This window comes from Eriocheir sinensis, chromosome 36 (genome assembly GCF_024679095.1).
Source record: "Eriocheir sinensis breed Jianghai 21 chromosome 36, ASM2467909v1, whole genome shotgun sequence".
Taxonomy (NCBI): domain Eukaryota; kingdom Metazoa; phylum Arthropoda; class Malacostraca; order Decapoda; family Varunidae; genus Eriocheir; species Eriocheir sinensis.
This window is the reverse complement of record NC_066544.1, coordinates 8,336,581-8,361,763: the sequence shown is the minus strand read 5'-3', so window position 1 is coordinate 8,361,763 and position 25,183 is coordinate 8,336,581. Positions and strand designations below refer to the sequence as shown.

At 41.7% G+C, this 25,183-nt stretch overlaps 1 protein-coding gene across 6 annotated transcripts in view; it reads left to right on the top strand.

Annotated features, from left to right (window-relative positions):
* Positions 1–25,183, top strand: part of LOC127007696 (GRB10-interacting GYF protein 2-like) — a 33,644-nt gene extending 8,461 nt beyond the window's left edge. For 4 of the 6 annotated variants that reach the window (XM_050878931.1, XM_050878926.1, XM_050878928.1 and 1 more), the window contains 20 exons: positions 914–1,128; positions 1,636–1,868; positions 2,101–2,272; positions 2,555–2,930; positions 3,735–4,175; positions 11,138–11,317; positions 11,965–12,074; positions 12,866–13,151; positions 13,434–13,775; positions 14,425–14,534; positions 15,236–15,431; positions 15,541–15,899; positions 16,101–16,194; positions 16,710–16,892; positions 17,103–17,288; positions 17,842–17,997; positions 18,181–18,361; positions 18,607–18,873; positions 19,116–19,342; positions 22,330–25,183. In XM_050878931.1, coding sequence (XP_050734888.1) covers positions 914–1,128; positions 1,636–1,868; positions 2,101–2,272; positions 2,555–2,930; positions 3,735–4,175; positions 11,138–11,317; positions 11,965–12,074; positions 12,866–13,151; positions 13,434–13,775; positions 14,425–14,534; positions 15,236–15,431; positions 15,541–15,899; positions 16,101–16,194; positions 16,710–16,892; positions 17,103–17,288; positions 17,842–17,997; positions 18,181–18,361; positions 18,607–18,873; positions 19,116–19,342; positions 22,330–22,446 — 4,431 coding nt within the window. In that variant the 3' untranslated portion in view covers positions 22,447–25,183. The remainder of the gene's footprint in view (positions 1–913; positions 1,129–1,635; positions 1,869–2,100; positions 2,273–2,554; positions 2,931–3,734; positions 4,176–11,137; positions 11,318–11,964; positions 12,075–12,865; positions 13,152–13,433; positions 13,776–14,424; positions 14,535–15,235; positions 15,432–15,540; positions 15,900–16,100; positions 16,195–16,709; positions 16,893–17,102; positions 17,289–17,841; positions 17,998–18,180; positions 18,362–18,606; positions 18,874–19,115; positions 19,343–22,329) is intronic. The other 2 variants (XM_050878929.1, XM_050878930.1) reach the window with 1 other exon arrangement.

The window sequence follows — 25,183 nt, the reverse complement described above, 5'->3', positions numbered from 1 at the left end:
CACGGTCACCCAACCACTAATTTCTCAAGAGATTCAAAGTTGGCTACATTTCGCGGGAAACTCATCGAAATTCTAGTCAGAAACTCAGTCACCAACATGTCGGTTACTCGTGTGGTCGGTAAGTTGTGGTCACAAGAAGAAGAAGAGCGTATCAGCTGTTCGGTTCAGTAGCTCTCCACGTGTTTATTCCAGTACCGCAAAGAGTTCCACGAAACTAGATAAGCTTGGAGTAATCATGTTGAGCAAGTTTAGGACTTAAGTCTTGTTCAAAAGTAGTCATTGCCTCATCCTGTCTGGGTCCTCTAATATTTTTTTTTCTTATTGTTTACAATTTTTTAGGGTAGAAAATGCTTCTCTTACTGCAAAATAAGTAAAATAATAAATATATTAAAATACCTCTATACCGCAAAATCCCGTGATATAGCGAAAAATCCGCGATTTGAAACTAAATATTTACAATTTAAAAATCCGCGATACAGCGAGACCGCGATATGGCGAGGGATTACTGTACACACCTTATTCCAGTTCAAAATGCTAAGTACTTACATAGATATGATAGAGATGACATTGTTCAGGTCTTGGATTTTGACATTAGGGGAGGATTTATGTACATTCACAGTGAAAGGACTTGCACTGTCTAGTGGTCAGTGTTTTGGAATAGCCCCAAATGCTTGATTGGCATCAGGAAAATATACGCATGTACATAGGAATGTTTGTGGGGTGCATATAGTTGACAGATAGGAAATGAAGTGTGGGAAAAGTTTGGCCCATGCAAGTGGAGAGGGAATAGAGGAAAGTTTTCCGAGGTAGTATAGTCATCGTAAAAGGATAGAAGGGTATAAGAATTTTCAAAAATTTCATGGCAGTGAATGTATGCTAGCATCTTGCTTATGAGGAATGACCTTTCTTTCAGCGTATGTGGCAGAGAGGGGTAAACAGTGACGTCGTGCTTCGTCAAGCTGGGCGCGCTCCTGTCAATGGGGTGGGGAGAGGCAGGGGAGGCAGTGTGGATCGGGGACGGGGGCGCGGCCGAGGAACTGGTTCTTATTACACGCGTGGGCTCAGCTACGACGAAGAGGTGGAACCACGGGGCCCGAAAGAAGGAGGACCACCTGGCATTGGCATTAGGTATCATAAGAGTATTGTTTAATATTTGGTGATAATTCAGTTATCCTCAGTGATATCTAGACCTGATTAGATTCATTACCTTTCTTGAATCCTTAAACTTCTGAACTTGACCTCTACACCAAATACTTTCTTTTCTATCTTCTTGTGATGTCTTATCAGCTAGTGATAACAACCACTTTGCTTCCACAGTCACTGTGCCCTCATTAAATTATGCTGTCCAATTCCTCTGTTGTAAATCAAAGTAATGTTGACTATCCATGTGGATGAGTCTTGTTCATCCAGAGGCAGTAGGGAAGTTTAATCATCAAATTTTTAAGAATTAAGTAGAATTTTGATTTGCCAACTGTGTTTCAGAGTATAGGGGAATATATTTTTCTTTTACTATGAGGGATGTCATACTGTCAGTACATTCATATAGAAGGGAGAAATTTGTCAGTGAAATTTTTTTAACATGTCGAAAAAGAAAAAAATCAAAATCACTTATGAGTAAATGTTGCCCATTCTCAGAGGTAAACCGTACGAGAGGTCGCAGAGTGTACACGAGCAGAGGCTTTGGAACGAGCGTGCTCCTGCTGGCACAGTGCCCAGTGTTGGCGTTGTGCCTGAGGACCGCAATGGGGCAGTGTCACCACGGAAGGAGCAAGGGCGGGCCTCCATAGAAAACTGGAGGTCCCGGGGTGGCGAAACCGATGATAGTGAACGCTGGAGGGGAGTTGGGGGCAACCGGGGTGAAAAGTGGGGTAAGTTTGATTGTTGGTTTGTTCTCTTTTCATTAAAGTAATTATATATTCTTATAAGTCTGTATGTATTTTCATTTGCAAATATATATATGCTTTTGTAAATATTTTTCCTCTCCCAAACCCAGTGTTCTGAAATTGTGAACAAAGGTATAAGTAATGTTCATAACTTGCTGCACTAGTGTTACGTTCTTTCTTGTCACGCTGAAGTCTAAATTGTATGTCATTTCTGCAGGTCCTCGTGGTTGGCGCGAGCGAGAGAATGGACTGGAAGGTGAATGGGAGGAGGGTGTGGGGAGAGGCAGCACTCGAGGGATGCCTGCCTCAGCTCGGGGCATGCGCCAGCCGTGGGAAGAAAAAGATGGGCATTTCCGCAAGTCCTGGGATGAAGACAATTTACCTGAATGGTGAGCGATGACAAAAAAGTTGTTAGCATTTTTAAATGCAGGAAATTCAGTAGAATACTCATATTAGTTAAGACTGCTTGGTTATCGTCATTGTTTCTCTTGCAGAATATTCATGAGAAAATTATGATATGATTGTTACATATGACTTCTCAAAAGCCTTGAGCCACAGAGATTTGCTGTATTTTATTTGAAGGTGGAACATTGTTAGTGCACTTGCTCTCACTGCTGGGAGACAATGTTATGTCACCGTTATGTGTGTGATTTATTAAGTTCTCTTCCCAGGTATATTGTTCGGTCAACTGAGAACCCTGATGAGAAGGGTGGAAGCTTTGATGCCTCAGGCGCCTTCCATGGCCCGGGATGGTCTGACGAGGAGGAGCCCACAGCTGAGGGACGTGGCTGTGGCCCCGGCAGACCCAGACAGAAGTCCTCCAGCCCCGACAAAGGCACACTGCCGCCTGAAAGCTCTGGAACTGACAAAGCTGAGGGTGGCAAGAGCCAGGAGGACTGTGAGGCAGGAGATGATAAGGCACAGAAGAATGGGCTAGAGGAGGATCCTCATCCCGGGCTGTCCCCCATGAATGGCATGGACCCTGTCCAGTCCCATCATCCATCTGTTGATTCAATACCTACTGAGGTGCATTTCTTTAAGATATATGTAGGTTATTTTACTCTCATGCATCCCAGTTCTGTTAATATATCAATTTCATAGTCTCATATATTCATGAAATATGATTTTTCATAGTTTGTCATATTAGAATTTTGTTTTGTTAATGTGAAGAGATCCATGCTGATGTTATTATTTTATATTATTTATTTTTTTATTCTTGCTTTTTACAGTCTTTGTAGCTTTCAACAGACATGAGTTAGTTTTTAGCAGTTGTTTATGTAGTTACTTGATCTCCTTGTTTCTGGTTTCTGCAAAGTTATATCTGAGTCCACAGCCTTGGTGCTTAGGGAGCCAAATGAGATTTTTAGTGTTGGTGTGTGATGTCACCACTTTCCAGTATATACATGGATGGTTGTATAAAAAAATGGAAACCAGAGTAGGGGATTTAGGTGCAAGATTTAATGTGAGAGGTATAGTGGTGCCCATGGTGGCATGCCTGTTTGAAAAAGTACAGTGCGTAAGAGGAGGAAATGTAAATGAAGATGAGAGTAGGATGAGGGCTTTTGAAGGAGCAAGAGGGCAGATCATTGGTTTTGTAAAGCTATACAAAGCCAAGAAAGAAGATCAAGACATTGTAAGATCTGGTTAGGAGATGAGAACTTTGTGGAGAGGGTTGAGTTTTAGTGTATTGAGACAGGTTTTTGTAAATATGGAACTATGTAAGGGGAACATGGAGGGAAGGGTTAAGGAGAGCAGTGAAGGGTAGACAAGTAATAGGTGCACTAGATTTATAATAGGAAGTGTGAGCATTGAACTGTAATAATCATTAGCTCTGCATACATTTTTTGACAGGGAACCACCAATGAAGAATCACAGGGCAGGGAAGAGAACAGGGGCAGCCCTAATGAGATGGAGCAGAGTGCTGTTGTCCCTGAACCCATGATGAATGGTGTAGCTTCAGAGGAGGAGAGCAGCAGCAGGGAGGTAGCACCAGCCCAGGGTTTCCAGGGTGAAGTGGGACCAGTTCCAGCACAGGCACAGAATTCTGATGATCCAGAACCTGTGCCTGGGCTGGGAAGGGAGCACCAAGGGGAGGAGGAGAAGCTGGAGCACATGCGAAGTGTTGCAGATGATTTGGTGGCAAAACTTGTCGAAGAGGATGATCCCCGACCGCGGTCTAACACTTCCAACCCAGGAGTGACGCCCCCAGGGCAGATGGGACCCATGCCTGACCCAGGGGCTCATCCTGCACAGACTCCTGGAGATGACAAGTGGTACTACACGGACCCTCAGGTCAGTCACAACTTCTCATCGCATGTCATGCAGTAGCTTTTTTTAATTATTTTTTATTGTGCTGCCTATAGCACTGGTAGGCTCTCTCTAGGGGCCTCTTGGATGACCCCTACCTGTGAGAGCCTCAGGCTAATTTTATTCATAGTGGCTGCAGTGGTGTTAGATTCTTGCTTGGCCCTTGCTGCCCCACAGTGCATCATTTGAACAGTTGCTGATCTGGGCAGCATGTGGGTAATCTTCTGCCACTCGGCAGTGATTGAAATTGTCAGCATGCATCAGTGGGACTTGAATTTAGGTCCACAGGCTCACCGTGCCCGCACACTAACCACTCGGCCACTGCTTCCATCCTCAGTTTTTGGAGTTTTGAAGTCAGAGTTGAGGAGTCTGATGATTTTAGGTTGAGTCTGAGTTGGTAAAAATCCAACAACTTTTACTAATGAGTCGTAATTTTGCATAGTAGGCTGTCACATACTTGATTTTTTTTCTTTTAGCCAGTTCACCATCAGTTTTGTCTTTCCTTTTCCTTCACTGATCAACTTGGTGAACAAGCTTACAACTGTGGTCTCCTTAACCCCATCTAACTGCAAAAGTTTTTCTCGGGAGACCCCCCCATAAGGCAAAAGTCGGCGGAAAACACTTTGAAACTGTGAAAAAGTCATAAAAGTTTTATGGAAAATTTTCTGGCGCACCCTGCTGTGAAATACGATTCTTTCTAGGTTGTTGCGTTTGGCTGGAATTCCATGATTCCCCCAAAATCCAACTTTTTACTGGTGCAGCGTACAGGAAAATTTATTGAAGAAAAGTTGCTCATTTTATCACGATGGATTCTGAAAAATATAGTTTATAATCTTTTACCTGGAAATTTACTGCCTACAGAGAGCCAAATTTATGATAAAACTCGAAAAATAATTTTGGTAAATTTTTGTAGTTTTTTCATTCTGGAATGAATCTCATTGAATAAAAGTTGTAGAAAATCATCCGTACAACTTAACTGTGAAATCAGATTATGATGTGGACAGACTGTTTGGCTGGAATTCCATGATTCCCCCCAAATTCCAATTTTTTATTGGTGTGATGTACAGGAAAATTTATTGAAAAAAAAGTTGCTCATTTTATCATGTTGGAGTCTGAAAAAATGTAGTTTATAATCATTGACCCAGAAATTTACTGCCTACAGAGAGCCAAAGTTGCAGTAAAATTTGAAAATTAATTTTGGTAAATTTTTGTTGTTTTTTTCATTCTGGAATGAATCTCATTGAATAAAAGTTGTAGAAAATCATCCGTATAACTCAACTGTAAAATCAGATTATGATTTGGACAGACCATTTGGCTGAAATTCCATGATTTCCCCCAAATTCCAACTTTTTACTGGTGAGACGTACAGGAAAATTTATTCAAGAAAAGTTGCTCATTTTATCACGATGGAGTCTGAAAAATATAGTTTATAATCTTTGACCTGGAAATTTACTGCCTACAGAGAGCCAAACTTGCAGTGAAATTCGAAAAATAATTTTTGTAGTTTTTTCATTCTGAAATGAATCTCATTGAGTAAAAGTTGTAGAAAATCATCCGTATAACTCAACTGTGAAATCAGATTATTATTTGGACAGACCGTTTCGCTGGAATTCCATGATTCCCCCAAAAATCCAACTTCCACTTCCCACTCCTCAGAACACTTCTGTGAACAAGATATTGGTTCATCTAGAACATCACGTATATAAGTGGAGGTGTCAAGACTACACTCAGCACACACACAACGAGCAGAAACTAAAGGAAGACCGTCAAAACAGATCAGCTGAGGGAACATAATTGCTCTGCAGACTCCATGATGTGTAGGCAGGAACTGTAGACTATTTTTAGCACGGAGTGGTGTAAGGGACAAAGGAGGTGCCAGTTAGTAACTTAGCATCGACAGAGACCTACTATGCATTTCAAGCCCCGTGTAATACTGGTTTTTTGCAATAGCGTCTGAACCAGGTAACTGATTGACATGGGACTAAAGCACAATGTGTATTAGACACCGGCGTAATTAGGAAAAATATAACCAAGTGTGTACTCCGCTCCATTAGGGTAGTTGTCTTAGAGACATGCCATCAAAATCTTATCGAAGGTAGGGTCAGCAAAATAGCAAATGGCAACTGAAGCACTGAGGAGCGAGGCGAGGTGTGAGCCATGACGTGACGTCAGGTGATCCAGGTCAGTTTGCCCCATTCACTTGCTACTTGACGGTGTAAAACAAATAAATTATTCGGGGGTGGAGTTTAATATATTGAACAGTGATTATGTAGTACTGAATACATATTAGACTTTAGTTGAGGCTGTTACCGTGATATAGTGAGTTATTATTTTTAAGCTTAGCGTAGTAATACTTTATAATACATATTTATGATATACGTGTATAAATAAATAAATAAATATATATATATATATATATATATATATATATATATATATATATATATATATATATATATATATATCTATATATATATATATATATATATATATATATATATATATATATATATATATATATATATATATATATATATATATCTATATATATATATATATATATATATATATATATATATATATATATATATATATATATATATATATATATATATATATATATATATATATATATATATATATATATATATATATATATATATATATATATATATATATATATATATATATATATACACAATGTTCAGAATGAAAGTATTTTTATTTCAATATCTTAACCACGTTGAAGTACATTCCACGATTAAATTATATGTGGGGGATACACCTATACCCCCCCCGATTGTCAAATGATTTTGTCGTGTTCCTTCTTGAAAAAGGTGAACAAGACATCCTCTTGGGCAGTGGCGCATTATGTTGACCATACTTGGCAGTGTCAGTTGAGTACGACTCCTACTATTTTGAAGGAAATCTTTCTTGCCAGTGAATGGGGGTGTGGCGCCTGACGTCACGGCCTGACGCCATGGCCCTACACCTCGCCTAAACCTCAGTGCTTCAGTTGCCATTTGCTATTTTGCTGACCCTACCTTCGATAAGATTTTGATGGCATGTCTCTAAGACAACTACCCTAATGGAGCGGAGTACACACTTGGTTATATTTTTCCTAATTACGCCGGTGTCTAATACACATTGTGCTTTAGTCCCATGTCAATCAGTAACCTGGTTCAGACGCTATTGCAAAAAACCAGTATTACACGGGGCTTGAAATGCATAGTAGGTGTGTGCGCCCTTCAAATTACAGATAGCTTCTCGCTCTGGCGCCGGCGTCATGCTCGTTGCCCACATCTGATAGAACTACAGTGGTACCTCGTGATTCGAAATTAATTGGTTCATTTGGGCTGCTCGAATTGAGAATGTTCGAATTAGGAAGCATTTTATCCCATTGAAATTTAATGTAGAAAAAAAAATCCATTCCAGGCCCCAAAATCCTCATATTTTTTTTTACATTTTTATGGGTTTATGTTGTGCCCTGTGGCCAGATCACTCAAATATTGTCAACCAGATATATATTGTCAACTACATATTGCCAACACATGTAAATGCATTTTGTGGGGCACTATGGAGAAAGGACGTATGGTTGGCGAGCTCCCCACTGATCAGCTGATCGGCACTTTCCAACGGGGCCTAGGATAGTGTTTACAAAGGGCCTGGGTGATGTTCACTGTGGTACTCATCTCCTATTATTGACCTGGTCGTAAGATGAGTGGGAGGGAAGATGATTTGGAGTGAAATACACCGGAGAAGAGGAATTGGAACACAAAGGAAGGAAAAACGGACGGATATGGAGAGTGCTGATGATGATAGTGATGATGAAAGGTATGCTGGTAGTTTCTCTGATTTTGTATTATTTCCTTCTTCATTTTCATACTTTAGTGCTTAAGCTTCCTACCACCACTTGCACTGTCACTTTTCACTTTCTTGGGAGCCATAATGAGGGTTGATTTCAAGAAAATATGCAATAAATATCAAGAACAACAAAGAGTGGTGTTCAAAGCAGGGGAGCGCAAGCGTGACTGACAAGAGTGGCTTCCAGCGTTGCCAGGTCCACGTTTTTACCGCGCAAATGGGCTATTTTTCAAGGGAGTGTGGGGGAAAAAATGGCAGTCGTGGGTTGGCGTTTTCTGAGGCTGGAGTCCGCGGTATCACATTCACCAACTTGACTACACTGGTGGCTTCATCTGCAGCCGTTTGTTTGTGTTCGAATTGCGATGCACATTCGAATTGAAGGACAAAATTTGTTTGATAAATGTGTTCGAATTGGGAATTGTTCAAATTGAAAGGCGTTCGAATCACGAGGTACCACTGTATATGATAGGGATGTGCAGTATCAATAGAAATACCGGTATTGCCGATACTGGTTTTCTGGAATAAAACTGGTACGCCTCTTCCCGGTATAAGTCATGGTACTGGTAATACAGGTAACTCTCGATTTACGCGAGTATTGTGTCCTTGAAGAGGTCGCGTAAATCAAAAACAATGTAAATCAAACAAGAGGTAGGTTTCTATCGAAAAATAGATATTCACTTCATTCAGTGGAGAGAGAGAGAGAGAGAGAGAGAGAGAGAGAGAGAGAGAGAGAGAGAGAGAGAGAGAATATCCATATCACCGAGATATCCACTCAGGCACTTGGTCTCAGCCTCACTCGTGTGAGGAAGAAATGATCGAGGGACACCATGAGCGACTGACTAGTATTGGTATCGGTACTGAGCAGTCTGGTACCGGTACCGTACTGTATAGCTGGTACCGTTAGTACCGGTACTGGTACCGGTTCCTGCCCACCCCTATTGTTGAATAGCGTGGCAGCGTGGGTACTGTATTGCTGTTCAAGTGGCGCGCGGGAAGAACTGAGCTCAGCTGTGTGGCCGCGGCGCCGTGTGAGTCCAGTTGCATGAGACATCTGGTGGCCACTCCATAAAGTATCGTGTATAAGTGAAAAAAAACTGTAAATTAAATATTTATTTGGATTTTGGGCCCCGCGTTATTTAAAAAACGTGTAAACCAAACTCGCGTAAATCGAGAGTTACCTGTACCGTTATTTCTTCAAAAGTACTGGTAATAGCGGAAACGGTATCTACTTTTGAAATGGAAAATTTTTCCTTTGTCTATTTGTGTTTATTTCAATATGTAACTGCAATCACACAAGGTATTAGGAGACTTCTAACTTTTATTATTTTTTGCATAAATAGTATTTTTAAAATAATGGAAATAAAAAATGATATTCAAATCTCAAACATTCAATTTTGGGTCTGTATTTTGTAATAATAATTAAAATAATAATAATAATAATAATAATAATAATAATAATAATAATAATAAATGGTTTAATAAGAAAACTGCATCACAATGAGGGGAATAATAATACTCATAGAAATAAAAGTAATAAATATAAAAATAACAGAGTAATGGTAATAATTAAGCAATGTATGTACACAAACTGAACATTATTTGAGGTATTTACATTAACCTAAGCCTTAAATCTATATAATCCAAAATGAACAAACCGTTTGTTATCTGTTAACATGCTGGTACCTACCTAACTTCCGTCTGCCATGTTCATCTGTTCATTGCGTTCTTATGTAACCGAAAACTGTCACACTCTAAAGATAACCTAAATCTACACTCCTGGTGCTGTACAGTGTACACACACCCCATATCTGTCACCAACCTATTGCCACTAAGTTTCCCACCACTAACCACTAACCCCCTCCACCTCTAACCCTCACCACACAGTTAAGGATGATTTAGAATGTGGTTAGTGGCTAGTGGTGGTGGTTACTGGTTAGTGTTAGTGTTAGTTTAACGGCTTTTCCACTCATGGACTCCGGGCAGGTGGTAATATGTGACGTCATGCGCCAAACTGACTCATTATCATCCTGAAGTGGATCTAGGGCGCTAGGTGAATATATTACTTGAGTTTCATGTTAACTTCTTCACTTTGAGGCGTATGTCGCTGTCACAAAAACGAGTCGTCTTCACTTTGCTCTGAGTCTGAAAGTATTTTGTATCTGACGGGCATGTGAACAGCAGCACATTTCACTGACCCACGAGGTGATTTTCGTTCATATGAAATAATGTTACATATTATGGAACATTCTCTCTCTCTCTCTCTCTCTCTCTCTCTCTCTCTCTCTCTCTCTCTCTCTCTCTCTCTCTCTCTCTCTCTCTCTCTCTCTCTCTCTCTCTCTCTCTCTCTCTCTCTCTCTCTCTCTCTCTCTCTCTCTCTCTCTCTCGTGCAGTAAACATTCAAGGAAACACAAAGATAGATGAAAAGATGAAGAATGAAGACATGAAAAAAAAAAAATACACACGTCCTCCACTATTCGTGTGTTGGCCATTTTTAGATTTATGGGTCAATCATGACATATTCACTGATGCCGTTTCAAAATTAAGCATGCGCGGGAATCCTGGATATGAGGTGCTACGTGTCCCACGTTTCGATGGCCAGTAGCCAGTAATGAAATCACAAGTCAGTGCCTTTGTATTTACGTATTTGAATAGTTGTTATAATCATCAGGTTGGTGCATTCAGTGGTGTACACACACACACACACACACAAAAAAAAAAAAAAAAGGTATAGCGGTATACCGATGTGATAAAAATACTGTTACTGGTATACCAAAGTGCTGCTGATACCGGTAATACTGAAACTAAAATATTGGTATTTCAGTATACTGGATACTGGTGCACATCCCTACTATATGACACCAGCGGGATTAAGCCATAAGCTGTACAATTGAAAGTTTCAAGTCGAGAGTATAATTTATGGATTATGAATTTGGAGGGTAGATGCTAAACAACTAGTTCTCAGGAGCTGCCATGCAGGGGCCAGCTGGCCTGTTTTAGTCTATATCATTGTGTATCCATGTAACTCACTGTATGAATTATTAATAATTTGTGGAGGTATTGATCACAGACTATACATTTCTCAGGGAGAGATCCAGGGGCCCTTCTCATCCAGCGACATGGCAGAGTGGTATAAGGCTGGCTACTTTACCCCGAGCTTGCTGCTGAAGCGTGAGTGTGACGACCAGTTTGCTCAACTGGGAGACCTTACCAGAGTGTTTGGTAGGGTGCCCTTTGTACCTGGGCCCCCGATTCCTCCCCTCAAGGTGAGAAGCTTGCCTTCGGCTCCATCATGGAATTATTTATCTTTTTGATTTACCTCTTTGTTAACAAAGCTCTATTTACAGTTTTAAACTGGTATGATATATGTTCAGTTTTAGATGAAATGGTTGCAAGAGACTTCTTTGCATTTTATTTATTCATATACTTGTTTTGTAAAATATCCATAGAGTGGCAAAATCTTCACAGTTGCCAAATGTTACAACCCCCAATGCCTGCTCACCTCAAGTCATCTTTGTGTCAAATTTGTTTATGCCTTTGTCTGATAATAACATAATCCTCTAGACCTAGAGACTCATAAAAGTATGGGAATACAGAAAAAAAAGGGACAGGTTGAGGTGAGCGAGTGGCAGAGCTTCAGGCTGGGCTTGCTTTTTGTTGTGTTAGTGAAATTTTGCTGAAAAATCTGAAGTGAGAGGTGATGCTTCACATAGTATGGCTGTGGTTGAGTTGGGTGGAACAGTGACTCAGGAATACTAGCCCTTTTGTTAGCCATAGAACTCAATATCTTGTATGTATGTACCTGACCAACCTTTGGTCCAATTAATTTGGATACATGAGTGAATGTATTGGTTATTACATTTTGATGTTTTGAGGTTCCTGGTTGGGATCTAAGGTAAAGAAATATCTTCAGGTACCAGAGCTGCTGGCAGCACAGAAACAGCAGGCGGAGAGAGAACGCATAGAGTTGCTGCGCACCTACATGCTGCAGAAACAAGTTTATGAACAGCAGCTTGCTGCTAGGTGAGTCTTGCTCTAAATTTTGACTGCATGCCTTTGCAATCATATGATATCTCTTGGGACCTGATGATCAACTACTATTGTATTCTCAAATTGGTGGTTGACAAGCCACCCCCAGTTATGGCAGCTGTGTTACGAGAAGTTTATTCCCAAGGCGAAATATGGGAAAATCAACTTGCTTTGATGTTGAATGCAGTGTTAGTGGAATTAATTATTCCCCAGTTTGTGTATATAAAAGTCTTTGGAAAGAAAGAAGAGTAATTATGTTTGGGACAATAAATGTGACAGTAGGAAACGTGGAGATTTTGGGTGTGGTTGGGAAGTGGGATGGAGTGAATGAGAGTGGGCTTTACCTCATGGATGCTGAGAGGGGTTTATATCTGGCAAATGCATTCTTTGAGCAGAAGTTGATACATAGGTGTACATGGTAATGGGAGAATGAGAGCGCTTGGTAGACTATATTTGTGTCTTTGATACTCTATTCCCTCGTGGAAACTTCCCTCAAGGGTTGGCCATAGCAGAATCATCTCCAGCAATCCCTGTTACAACACTCCATCTTGGCACATTCAATCCCTCACCTGCCAACTTTCTCTAATACTTGACCACTTCCTGTGAGGGGACAGGGCATCAAAAATAAAGATGGATTGATAAATACATGCCTTGGTTTAGGAATGGGATCAGTGATCAGGTAGCTCACAGCAATGTTTTTGTTGATCTTGAAAGTATTTGATGTTAACTATTTATTGTAGTGAGTGGTAAGTGAGTATGTTGACACATTATTCTTACGCTTTCAGTCGACAACAAGTGTTACAAAAGCTACAGAGTCTAGAGGAGTGGAGCTCCCTCAGCCCCATACAGCAGCAGCAGCTGTTCATGCAGCACATGACCATGATTCCTGCCCACCCACCCATACCCCCCACAGTGCCTCCATCCACTGCCATACCTCAGACCACCCAGGTGTCAGCTCCCATCCCTGACCCCAGGATTGTTGCCGGACCAGACCCCAGAATCCTGCCGGGCCCTGCTGGACCACCATCCTCAAAGCCTCAGGACCCAATACAAGCCCTTGTTGCACAAATGGTGAGCTGCTGCACATCATTGTTATCAAGTTAATAATCAATGTTGCCATAAAGGAGGAAGTATCCACTTAACATTGGCAGGATTAAGGCCACTTTTTGGCTAGACAGGGTAGTGGTGGGCCATGCTCCAAGCAGGTGTTGTGTTGTGGTGCATTAAATTTCTGGCATGCAAGATGTGAACCAGCTGTAAAATTTTTAGATTCTGAATTTTATTGTGCAAGTCTTTAATAACTTAATTATCTTGAGAGTAAAGGAAATTACCCTTGTCCCTTACTTATTTCAGCAAACGTCCCCTGCTCCCAGTAGCACAGCCATGACTAGCTCCTGCGACGGGCTGCTGACCTCCCAGCTAACAGCAACATCCATGGTAGCTGAAAACCCTCTGCAAAAATTGTTGATGCAGCTGCAGAGGGGACAGCAGCCTGGAATGGGACCAATGGGAGGCCCAGTGGGGCCCCTAGGAGTGGGTCTGGCAGGAGCAGGAGGAGTGGCAGCGCCCCCAGTGGCCACTCCAGCCACCACCGTGCCAACAATAGAGAAGCCGCCAGAGCAGCAGTTTGATGCTATCCAGTCCCTCATGCAGCAGCTCACCAGCATGCAGACACCCTCCCAGGAACAGATGCAGGTAATGATGGCTGGAGGAAATGATGAGGGACAAGGACAAAACAACATTAATGGTGTTCTTCATTTGATATTTTCAGATGACAAAAAATTACAGAAAAATTCATGTGTGTGGAAGATGGCAGCAGTTTATAATATGCTGTTACTTTCATATTAAGAATTTAAAGTATGATCTGTTCACATTTTCCGTTGATTTATGTTTTGTGGAGAGGTTGTATAGAGCAAATTTTGCCACTAAATATAATACTCCCATGAGGAATAGTGGTAATTGGTGCTGTTGCATTCCACAAGAGCATGAAAACATACAGTTGTGCACCAACTTTTGTGATATCTCTATTTGCAAGTCTGTTTTGTGGCAACACCCAGATATTCTTTGATTTGACTTTGTGTCAAAAGCTTCATGCAGAGAAAGAAAGCCACCAAGCCTGTCCACAGGCCAAATTGTCACTGCTGCAATCTTATATGAGGTCAAAACCCTCTGCAGCTCCTGGTAACATCCATTCATTAGTGTAACTGTGTTTCTTAACTTCCATGGTAGTCAGGCCTTTATGCCTTTATTCTTTCTGGCCTCACTTGAAGGTTCTTGGTACATATTCACTTTCCCCTGCTAAGCAGTATGAAAAATCTTTGTAACCACTGTGAACTTCCTTCAGGAGGAGCAGCGCAGGCGTGATGAAGACCAAAAACGATTAGAGGAGGAGAGAAAATTATTGGAGGACCAAAAGAGAGCAGAGGAAGAAAGAATTAAGATGGAAGAACTCAGGTAAGTCTTGTTTTCTCATGTGTGTGTGTGTGTATGTTTTAATTCTTCGTAAGGTTAAATTCAAGTATGATAATGTATCATTAACCCCAAAAGGATGGATGGCGGGCAAAGCACTCCTCTATAGCTGGGCATGTTTCGACACTTTCCCAGATAATGCTCGTCCTTGTATTTCATATTTCTACTTGGATCTACAGCTTTAATTTAAGAGTATTACACTTATCCATCCTTCCTCTTCAGTCTGCCTTAAATCCAGTCTCTAGGTTAAGTGATATTACCATGGTGAAGTGATGAAGTGGAGTAACTTTCTGCTTTTAGCAGGCCGTTGTTCAGTGGTGTGTGGGGTGGCACGGTAGGTTGTGGCGAGTTACTGATTACTACTGTGCGCTCCTTATTTTCCTTATCCTCTTGCGAAGTATCAGATCTGACAAAAACCACATGTGCAGCTGTGCCTGCTGTCAATGAAACACTGATGACTGAGGGGATAAGTTGTGTACTAGCCTGGTAGGCACGCTGACACATAAACCTATGACACAAGTTAGAGTTCAGCCAGCTAAAGGCAGACTGGAAAAATCCGTCACCTGTCCTTTGCCTGGCAGCCAGTAGTACTCGCCAGTTGTTCTTTAGGGTTAATGTATTGAGAATATCTTTGATCAAATAGAATATATGACTAGTGTATTGATGCCTTCTATTTTTCCGTTCAGGCTTAAGGAGGAACTGAAGAGGCAGGAGGAGCAAAGGAGAAGCCTGGAGGCCCTGCGACGTCAGCATGAGGAGGAGGCACAGCGACTCGAGGAGGAGAGAAGGAAGATCATGGAGGAGCAGATGAGAAGACAGGAAGAAATGAGAAGAATTGAGGAGGAAAAGGCCAGAAAAGAAGAAGAGCAGAAGAAGCTAAAAGTAAGAATGTAAATTTAAGTATGTTAGTTTTCCTAGTTTTGTTAGTGTTTGTGGCTGAAGGGTTGTGGGAGTTTGAGAGGAAAGGAATTTAATGCTGAGTCATCCTCAGGACCAGCAAATGAATGAAGCCAAGCGAAGACAAGAGGAACAGCTGCGCCGGCAAGAGGAACACAGGCGACGGCAAGAGCAACAACAACAACAGCAACAACAACAGCAGCAGCAACAGCAACAACATCAGCAACAACATCAGCAACAACATCAGCAACAGCAACAGCAGCAGCAGCAGCAGCAACAACAACAGCATCAACAGCAGCAACAACTACTTCATCAACAGCAGCAGCAACAGTTGCTTCAACAGAAACAGCAAGAGGAAGCGGCTAAGAGAAAAGAGGAAGCAAGGCGACAAGAGGAACTCCGGAGACAGCAACAAGAAGAAGAGAGGAAAAGGCAGGAGGAGGAAAGGAAGAGGTAAGACCAATGTTTTAATGGAAACCCTTGACTCTAAGATCATAAAATGAAGAAACTTTGGTTTGGTTATGTGTGAAAGAAAGGATATGAAAAAGAAAGGAACTATTATCTGTCCTACACCATAAGCTCAACCTTTTAAGTTTATTGCCATTGTAGTAATGTATGAAGTATAAAATACATTAACTTGACACTGATTGACAGGCGTGAAGAGGAAGAGGAGGCGAGGCAGCAAGCTCAGATCCAAGAGGAGATGAGAAGGATTGCTCTTGAGGAGGAACGAAGACACATGCAGCAGGTCAGTGGAGGGAGGCTGTGTGTGAGGTAGTCCAGTGTGGGAAGAGCCAAGGGATACCATTTCATTTTTTAAGAGAGTGGCCAAGAGAGTTGCATGTGGGGCAGGCCAGTGCAGAGAGGAGGTAAATGTGGTGTGTTTTGCTTTTATGATTGATGAAACACAATACATAGAAAGGAAAAAGGAAATCATATAAAGTTATCAATACAGAGCACAGGCTTAGGAGGTGCCATACTTGTTTCCTGGCTCCATTTTTGGTTGTTTCCTCAAGTCAGCCTCCATATAGTTATTCTTTCCTTTATAATTTTCATCAAGATGGATCACCTGCTCTTGCTGTGTGGGCATTCCCTTAGGTCTTTTTTTTTCCAAGTTCTAGAAGAGTAGCTAATGATGGTTTATTGGGGTTTGACCTTCATGTAAGAATATGATGCCTTAAATATACTTCACAATTAGTTGTTCAGTTTTTAATAATCTTGAGTATTCTGATAATTGTGGCCTCCTCATTGCTCTTATCTAAGGTGGAAGAGGAGGAGCGGCAGAGGCAGGCGGAGGAGGAGGACAGAAGGCACCAGCATCTTCTGCAGGAACACCTGAAAAACATTCTGCCTGCCTGGAATGCTCAGTCCCCAGCCCCAGCCCCAGAGACCTCAGCGCCTTCCTTGGCAGACATTCAGCGTGCACAGGAGGAGAAGGAGAGGAAGGTAAGCATTGTGCTCTGGTACTATTCTCTTGGTGACCAAATTATGCCTGTTCAGTGTCAATGCCTCAATTACAGAAAGGATGTAGTCAAATTAGCACAAAAAAAAAATGCCAAAGTGATCCAGTGACAGAACATATGCATTTTTAGAGAAGTCTATTAAAGACTGCCAGTTGGTTAATGTCTGACTAATGGGTGTTCATAATGTTCTTAGGAGCGGGAAGTGGAGCTCCAGATGCAGCAGCAGCGGCAGAGGGAGGCCCAGAGACAGGCAGCAGAAGAGGCACGCCAAAAGAACTCAGGCCTCAAGTGGGCTGCCAAGGCTCAGGCCAACCCGTCACCTGCCCCTGTAAAGTCCCTCCTAGAGATTCAGGCTGAAGAGGAGAAGGAGCTGAAGAAGGTAGGCAGAAGCATGAGAGGTCCTTGATACACATAACCCCCAGTATCCCCAGTAGTGAAAGCAGGATGCTCAAAGTGATGTGGATTCTCACAGTGCTCAACTTTTGCATGGCAGTCACTTTGTACATTAATATTAAAATTGAAGCAAATCCCCAAATTTTTCTGCATGTAATATCATCAGTGTTGGCTTATGCTTATCATTAAAGTTCATAGATTGAATGTTGCCCTGTGTGTAATTGGACTTTATGGAGCTAGATATTTTCTTAAAGGTAATATATGGAACATTTATTTATTGAACACTTTAATAATAAGTATCAGAGCATCATATTTGTCTTGATAAATTATTATTTGTTTAAAAAGGCTCCCAAAGATTTTTCATATTGTCATGTTAGTAATTTTATTTGTCTTTTCTCTGGAATGAATCATCCTGTGATGGATACCTTTGAAAAAGTATACATGGAGTATGGATAGAATATTTAACACATATATTAGAAGTGCGAAATCCATTGTATGTTAATACGGAACAAAACAGTGATAATAAAACTATTGTACAGCGTCAGGAGAAGGAGGCAGCTGAACGTGCAGCTGCTGTGAGTCACATGAGTTTGGGAGCAGCAGGCGTCTGGGGATCTGCCATATCCAATCTCTCCTGGGCCAGCCGGGCCTCCAGCGTGGGGATGACTGCACCTGGCCACCAGTCTAGTCAACAGGTGGGTTGTGGTTGACCACCTGCCAGGAGTTTTAGATGGTGGGTGGCTGGTGTGGATGAGTATGGCAGGGGTGGCAAGACTGAAGTTGCAGAATCTGAGACATCAAAGTGTGTTAGTATGCATTTGTGCTAAATTGTCTAAGTATTGGGTTAGATCTATATTAATCTCTCATATTACTTTTAGTGGGGTGGAAACAGTGGTGGGCAGCCAGCTGGAGGTGGTTTGTGGAACAGCACCAACCAGCCTGCCACTGCAACCACCACCACTGCCACTGCCGCCGCCGCCGCCTCCAGCCCCGGTCACTCCGTCTGGAACAACGACCACTCATCCATCTGGAACCACGCGGACAACTCTTCTTCCACAGGTTGGCTTCTGCCCCTTGAGATAATGTCACATTAAGCTCCTGGAAATTAGTGAGCTCTGCTTTTTCATTGTTTATTTAGACGCTTAGAGGAAACTAAAATTTAGAGTGTTTGGTGTTAAGAAGTGGCAGCCTTGCCCTCCTGTGTGTTGTGGGCACAGACCTGCAGCCCTTATAAAACAGGATGTTTAACTGGGCAATATCTGATCCTATCACAACTTTTGTCAGTGTATGTATTAAAATTACAGGAGGGTTTTGGGACAACCCTGAACCTGCCAAACCCAAGCCAGCCAGTGGAAGAACTCCCACCAAGCCCAACAACCAGAACCACAGCAAGAGTGGAGCAGCGAGTGCACAGCACAACAACACCAATGCCCGGGTGAACAAGAAGAAGGGGAAGGATGAAAGTGACATGGTGAAGAAGTTGTTCACAGAGAATGTTTCTCAGGCAGACAACTTCACCCAGTGGTGCAAGTCGTCACTCAACACCATGAAGGTTCATGCTTCAATTGACAGTAAGTATTGCTGAGGTTGTTGTGAAAGATTATTATAGATATAGTCAGTCAAGGCTTTGGCAGTATGTGATGGATGAGGGAGCCATCTAGGATGGAATTTGCATTGTACTTGATAATATGGATGAGATGAAAAAAGACCACCCAAGTGAAATGGACACAGTTTCTGCCAGATCCCTGTGCACAAGACTATTAGTGCAGCAATTGTCAGAAAGAGAAAGAACTAATGAAGCATGTCTTTGCAGTTCCAACCTTTGTAACCTTCCTGGCGGAGGTTGAGTCCCCATACGAGGTTCATGACTACATCCGCTCCTACCTTGGGGACAGCAAGGAGGTAAAGGAGTTTGCCAAGCAGTATTTGGAGCGGCGCAGTAAAGCTCGCAACGCACAGAAGGAGCGGGAGGTGGAGGACGACATCCTGGCGCCGGCACCAGCAGTCAACCCCATCACTTCTGAGTTCCAGGAGGTTAAGGTGGGCATTGCCACTTCTTGTTTCACCCTTTAATCAATTTAATTTCATTAGTTATCAACATTTGAGCACCTCTTCACCCACTGAGGGATACATACAAATGGAAAATAGGGACTGATACAGTCCTCATTGCCATGTGTTCTAATGTATATGTATGAAATCCAATAATATGAAAGTTATGTATGCTCATGGCAATAAATGATTATTATTATTATTACTTTTAGTAGAATTCAGCCAGTTGGATGTAATGAGCTGAGTTGGGAGACAAGGCTCAAATTTGATTTGTCTTGGGGTGCAACAGGCCTACATGACTCAAGGATAACTGTTACATGGTTTTATATAGCATGCTGTACTGTTATAAGTCCTCTACTCTAAACCATTACCCACAACCATAGTGCCCACAAGGTGACAGGGCATGTGAAATGTTTTTTCTTAATAAATAAATGTTTGCAAAGAGCTGCTGGCACCACTATCACCAAAGTCCACACAATTTTAAAAATGTTTTATATTAAATTTAAAACAATAACCAGAAACACCACTAAATAGAGAACCTACAGTGTTTTACCTCCCACTCATTTCTACCACAAAGAAAAATGAACATGTGAATAATCATAAATATTTAGTTAAAAAAGTTTTGTAATAATGTCACCTGTGAAGACTGGAGAGGACTTGCTTCTTACAGTGGCTTTTAATCCTTTCGTTGCACATGGCGAGGAAGCGACTATCCCCCCAGGCGCACTCTGGCTGCCCAACGGGGGGTGGAGTCTCTTTTAACCTCTGTATCTCAAAAACTATATCACAGCTAAAAAACAAAAACACCATTGGAAAGAGGAGGCCCAGATCTATAGGATTTGAGTATGTATACCTCTCCTGTGAGCGTACATGCACGTTCATGGGGTGTTGCCTGTGAACACTGATGTCAGTGTGTGCGTGACGGTCAGCCATATTGAGGCAACTGCAGACATCTCTCCATGAGATGCTGGCAAGGTAGTATTGCCAACTGCAAAATTTACAACTATTTGGTCAAAGAATCAGTCAGGCGATGGGTGAAGCTATGCAAAAATGCTGCTATATTGGACGAGAACATCCACTAGTTACTCGTCCGTAGATTTTCCCCGCTAGGCTGATATGATTTTCCACTAAATTTAGTGGAAAACCCACTCAATTGGCAATCCTGTGTGGTGAGAAATAATGTTGGAACACTCTTACGCGGGAGATTTGAGTGTGGCTGGAGCTCGCAGCAAACATTTAGCACCACCAGCAAATGTGCTACCGCTCGCTGCGAGCGTTTAGCTGTGAAAGGGTTAATGGTGCAGCCTTCAGACAAAAGCTTGACTTCATTGGTTATGCTGCACTCTTTCCAATATAAAGGGGGCAGTTGAGACTTCAAAAGTATTGAAATATCAAATTTAAGAATTTTATATCACTGTGTATGGCAGAGCCCCTGATCGAACAGCTCTCTCTGGCTGGTTTGCAGATGGCAGCTGCTGATCCACCAATAGGCAAAACTCCACCCTCTCAGTCAGAGGAGAGAGGAAGTTGAAGGGTGGAAAGCCAGCTGGGGTCTGTAATATCAGTGCAAAGATCCTTAAAGCTGGGGGTGAAGCCATGATCTATGGAGTACATGCAGTGCTGTCTGTCGCATGGCAGTCCAGTGCCATTTTCCTTGACTGGAAAGGGGACTGACAACAATTACTATGGTACTTCACTGCTCAGTGGGCTGGGCAAAGTGCTTGCTGATATATTGCTAATGCTAACTAGATCTCATCAACTATAGTTTCAGAGCCTGAGCAATCTTGGTTCATGCCCGGCAAGTCAACAGTGGACTGGATTCTAGCACTTCGCATTCTTGTGGAACGCTGATGCGAGTTTTGACGGGCTACTCACAGCTTATGTCGATCTCAAGGCATTTGACTCAGTGCATTGTGCGGCACTCCGAGATGATCAGTAGAATTCCTGCAAGGATTATTAAGCTGATGGTTGGCAGCTGGCCTTTACTCTGGGACTTAAGAATGTTGTAAAGTGCGGGGGAAGGCGTTTCCAGCTTCTTCCCAGTTAATTCAGGAGTGAGGCATGGGTGCATCCTTGTTCCACCACTTTTCAACACTTGCATAGACTGGGTATTAGGCATAGTTGTTCATCAAAGTCATTGAAGAGCATCAGTTGACAACATCAAGGTCACTGATCCTGTTCATGCTTCACTTCTCAAAGAAATGCTGGAGGTACTGTTGTTGGCCCTGAAAGTGATGCATGAGGAGGCAAAGCCTCTGAGACTGAAGGTCTCTCGAGCCAAAACCAAGATCCAATCATTTGAGGGCTCGCTGGATGACAGTTCAGTTTATGCATATTGTGGGGATGTCAAGGTCACCAAAAGTTTCACATACCTTGATAGTGTAGTGCCTGACAATAGTGGACCTTACAAGTCATGGCCCATGGTGTTGTGGACTTGCTCAACACGAGTATATGTTGTTGTTGTTATCTATACAGGTGGACAAAGATTTGAATCTTGCTTGAGCTCCCTGTCTTACTGTATGGGTGTGAGACATGGATTCCTTTGGTACCAAGTGCCTTCGCAGGATCATGGGAGTATCACTGGAATGACGTAGTGTCGAACCAGTGACTATTTCATGAAACTAAATTGAGGCCTGTTACCAGTTTAGTCTAGGAACACCAACTCCAACTCTATGGGCACTTGGTATGCTTCTCAGATGTCAATCCTGCTCGTGGGTTTCTGTATGAGATAGTTCTGAATAGAGGAGACAAAGGAGACACTCACATAACTCATGGATGGGGCAAGTTGATTGATCCTGCTGGGTGGGGATTGTGATGGATAGGATATCTGTGTGGGGCTTGGTCGGGGGAACTGTTATGGGTGGAGGTGGTGAGTCAAGCAATGTGTCTTCAGGCGTATGCTCCCTGTTTGTCAGAACTGAGAAAATAGGGGTTTTAACATACTAACATATACTATCATAATCTCTTGCTCTCCACAGGCTCGAAGCAAGAAGGCCAACAAGAAGAAAATGCAGAAGGTAGACAGCAGCATACTTGGCTTCAGCGTGACCTCAAATGAGCGCATCAATGTGGGGGAGCGGGAGTACGCTGAGTGAGATGGGCAAGGTAGTGGAAGGCTTGTCAGAAAATGTGAAATGCAAATGTTTGAGATGAAACTGCGTAGTATATGAAACTCATGGCTGTGTTAATGGAAGTTTGAATTCTATGCACAAGAAATTAAATGAAGCTATCTTTTGTTGGTGCCCTATTGATTTCCAGTGGAGAATTCTATTTTCTCATACAGTCATGTATAACTGTCACTCTTTCTGTCTTGGTTTATTTGACCTACAACATTTATAAAGCTTTCTCTCCCTTGTCCATGCTTCACCAGAATTATTTCCAGCAAAAAATCAAGCAGTAGTTGAATAAACATTGTCCCATCAGCAAATTGACCAAAACATTGTAGAATGGGTGTAAAATAGGTAAAAAAAGAGATTTGATGTCCACTGTCAGTCTACTTGCCATGGTATGGATGTAATAAGTAGGCAAAGGGAAGCTACTGTTCACTTGAATGCCAGGCACACTACCTTGCCCTGAGTGTTGACTGTGAGCAGGTGGAGCGTGACTCTGTAGTGGCACGTATGGCTGGTTGAGTGTTGCTTTCCTGCCTTGTCTCGTCTCAAGCAAATCTTTCAGGAAAGTATGATTTAGTTATTGAAGTCAAAGTTATCTGTGATAGTGGCCTGCTTACACACTTAGGCAATATGATCAGAATGTCTGAATTTTATTGAATAAAACTGAAGGATATATCTTGGAAAACCTGTGCTTGTTTTTCCATGTTCTGCTGTATGGAGGATGAAGTGACATCAGGGAATCATTACTTAAGGTTCCAGAGACTGCTGCTCAGGTGCAGAAAACTTTACTCAGCAAACACAACTTGGAGCAATTTTATTATTGCAGTGACTGGCTTAAAGTTTCTGTAAAAGCAAAATTATAATTAAATGCTGAAAAAAAGGCATTTACCAGTCATAACTTTTTATGGAACCAAAAAACTTTGCTATGTAATAACATGAACATTGATTCAAAAGTGAAAAATTACTGGTTATCATCAAAGTTTTGTTTATGATTCCGTGCCATTAATCGTTACTATCAATGTGGTGCCATTGATTTATATTTTTGAGTGTTCTGCTATTCATGATCCTTAAGCCTAGCTGAAGCATTAGGGGCAAAAGAACACCACTCCATGAAAACATGTATACCTGGCTTGGGTTTGTGATGACAGAGCCCAAAATCTCTAGAGGAAACATAGTTTCTTTAGATTATAACTAAGAAAAACAACTTTTCAATAGCAGAACATGGGAAACTACAATAATTATGCTGGGGATCCCTCAAGTGAAAAACAGCAAAACTAGTACTTCCATGGGGCACTTTGGGATCTTGTAATGATGTCAACCTTCATTACATGATGGTGAAGTAGTCATGACATACTTAATGATTGAAACTTGACAAACTGCCAAATTAATTATATCACTTGCTCAGTATTATTCCAAAAACTGGCATAGTGTATTGATTTAATCTTTCAGAACTTATGTTAGCTAACCTATTTTATTGATTTGGTCTTTACAGAAAATATGTACACACTGTAGTTTCATCTTATCACTACACAATTCTCCTCTCATACAGACATGACTGTCATGATTACCATGTCCTTGAATTTTGTGTTGCCAAAATGGATGCCTATGACTCAATCCTTGCAAACTTCTTCCTGTGCTCTCTACTTTCTAAGCTCTGGCATGTATAGTTTGTCCTTTGGTGGTTGATAAATATCCCTGCCAACCCCCTTCTACACTGGAAAAATTCAAGTAAAGCAATCCATTCTTTTGTCCTTTATCTACCAATCTGTGTCAGTGCAGGAGGGAAGTATGTAAATTTGTAAAAATACTCGGGTCATTTCTAACATTTGCTCTTACTAGATAGAAAATTTAACTTTCTTTGCTAAGGTAAATTACAAAAAAAAAAAAAAGCACTCTGAAGGGTAACCTTCACCTTGTAGAGTGGTGGATGCCAGGGCTTGTGGCTTGCTGGCAATCTTGAAGTGAATGCTTACACTTGAGTTGCTTGGCAAAAGGTGTATCTTGCTCCCAGGGAAACTAGTTATCAGGTTATGCCTAAGGTTGTAATACAAAAACTACTATTTTTGTTAATACAAGCATGGAACACTTTGTCTGACATTCAGACTGTATACAATCAGGAGTCAGTGGTTGTTAACACATAGCTTTGCAGTTGGGTAATTCTTGCTCTGTACTTAAATTTCTAAAATTTTATTGTTAAGAAAAACCCTAAGTGAAACCAATAGATGCTATTAAAGAGAACTAAATTTACTTGCTATCAGATGAAGGGAACTCAGTATTTCAGCTTAAAGCAAATGAGTTGTGTGGTTTCTTTTATACTGAATGAAAGTTGCTTTACCATTTTGATATTAGAAAGTGTAATGTGAGCTGCCTGATCAACTGATGAGCTGAGCTGCTTTATCCAGAGCTGTGGAGGCGGAAAATGGAAGAGCCCGAGAGAAAAAGCTGCTGTATGACAGAAGGGCTGCCGCTGTTACTCGACAGAACTGACACCACTAAATCAGTATTACATTTTGAAACTCAGAAGGCATGAAAACTTAAGTGTGTGTGCATGCACGGGAAACTCACTTGTGCTGCACTGTTTGGGTGTGGTCTTCCGGGGTCAGTGGTGTGTGAGACTGTTGTTACGGGCAAGAGGACTGTGCCTATGTTGTTAATACAGAAATGTTTTGGTGCTCAAATCCAGAGATTCTGGAATCCTTAATACAAAAGAAAAAGTGAA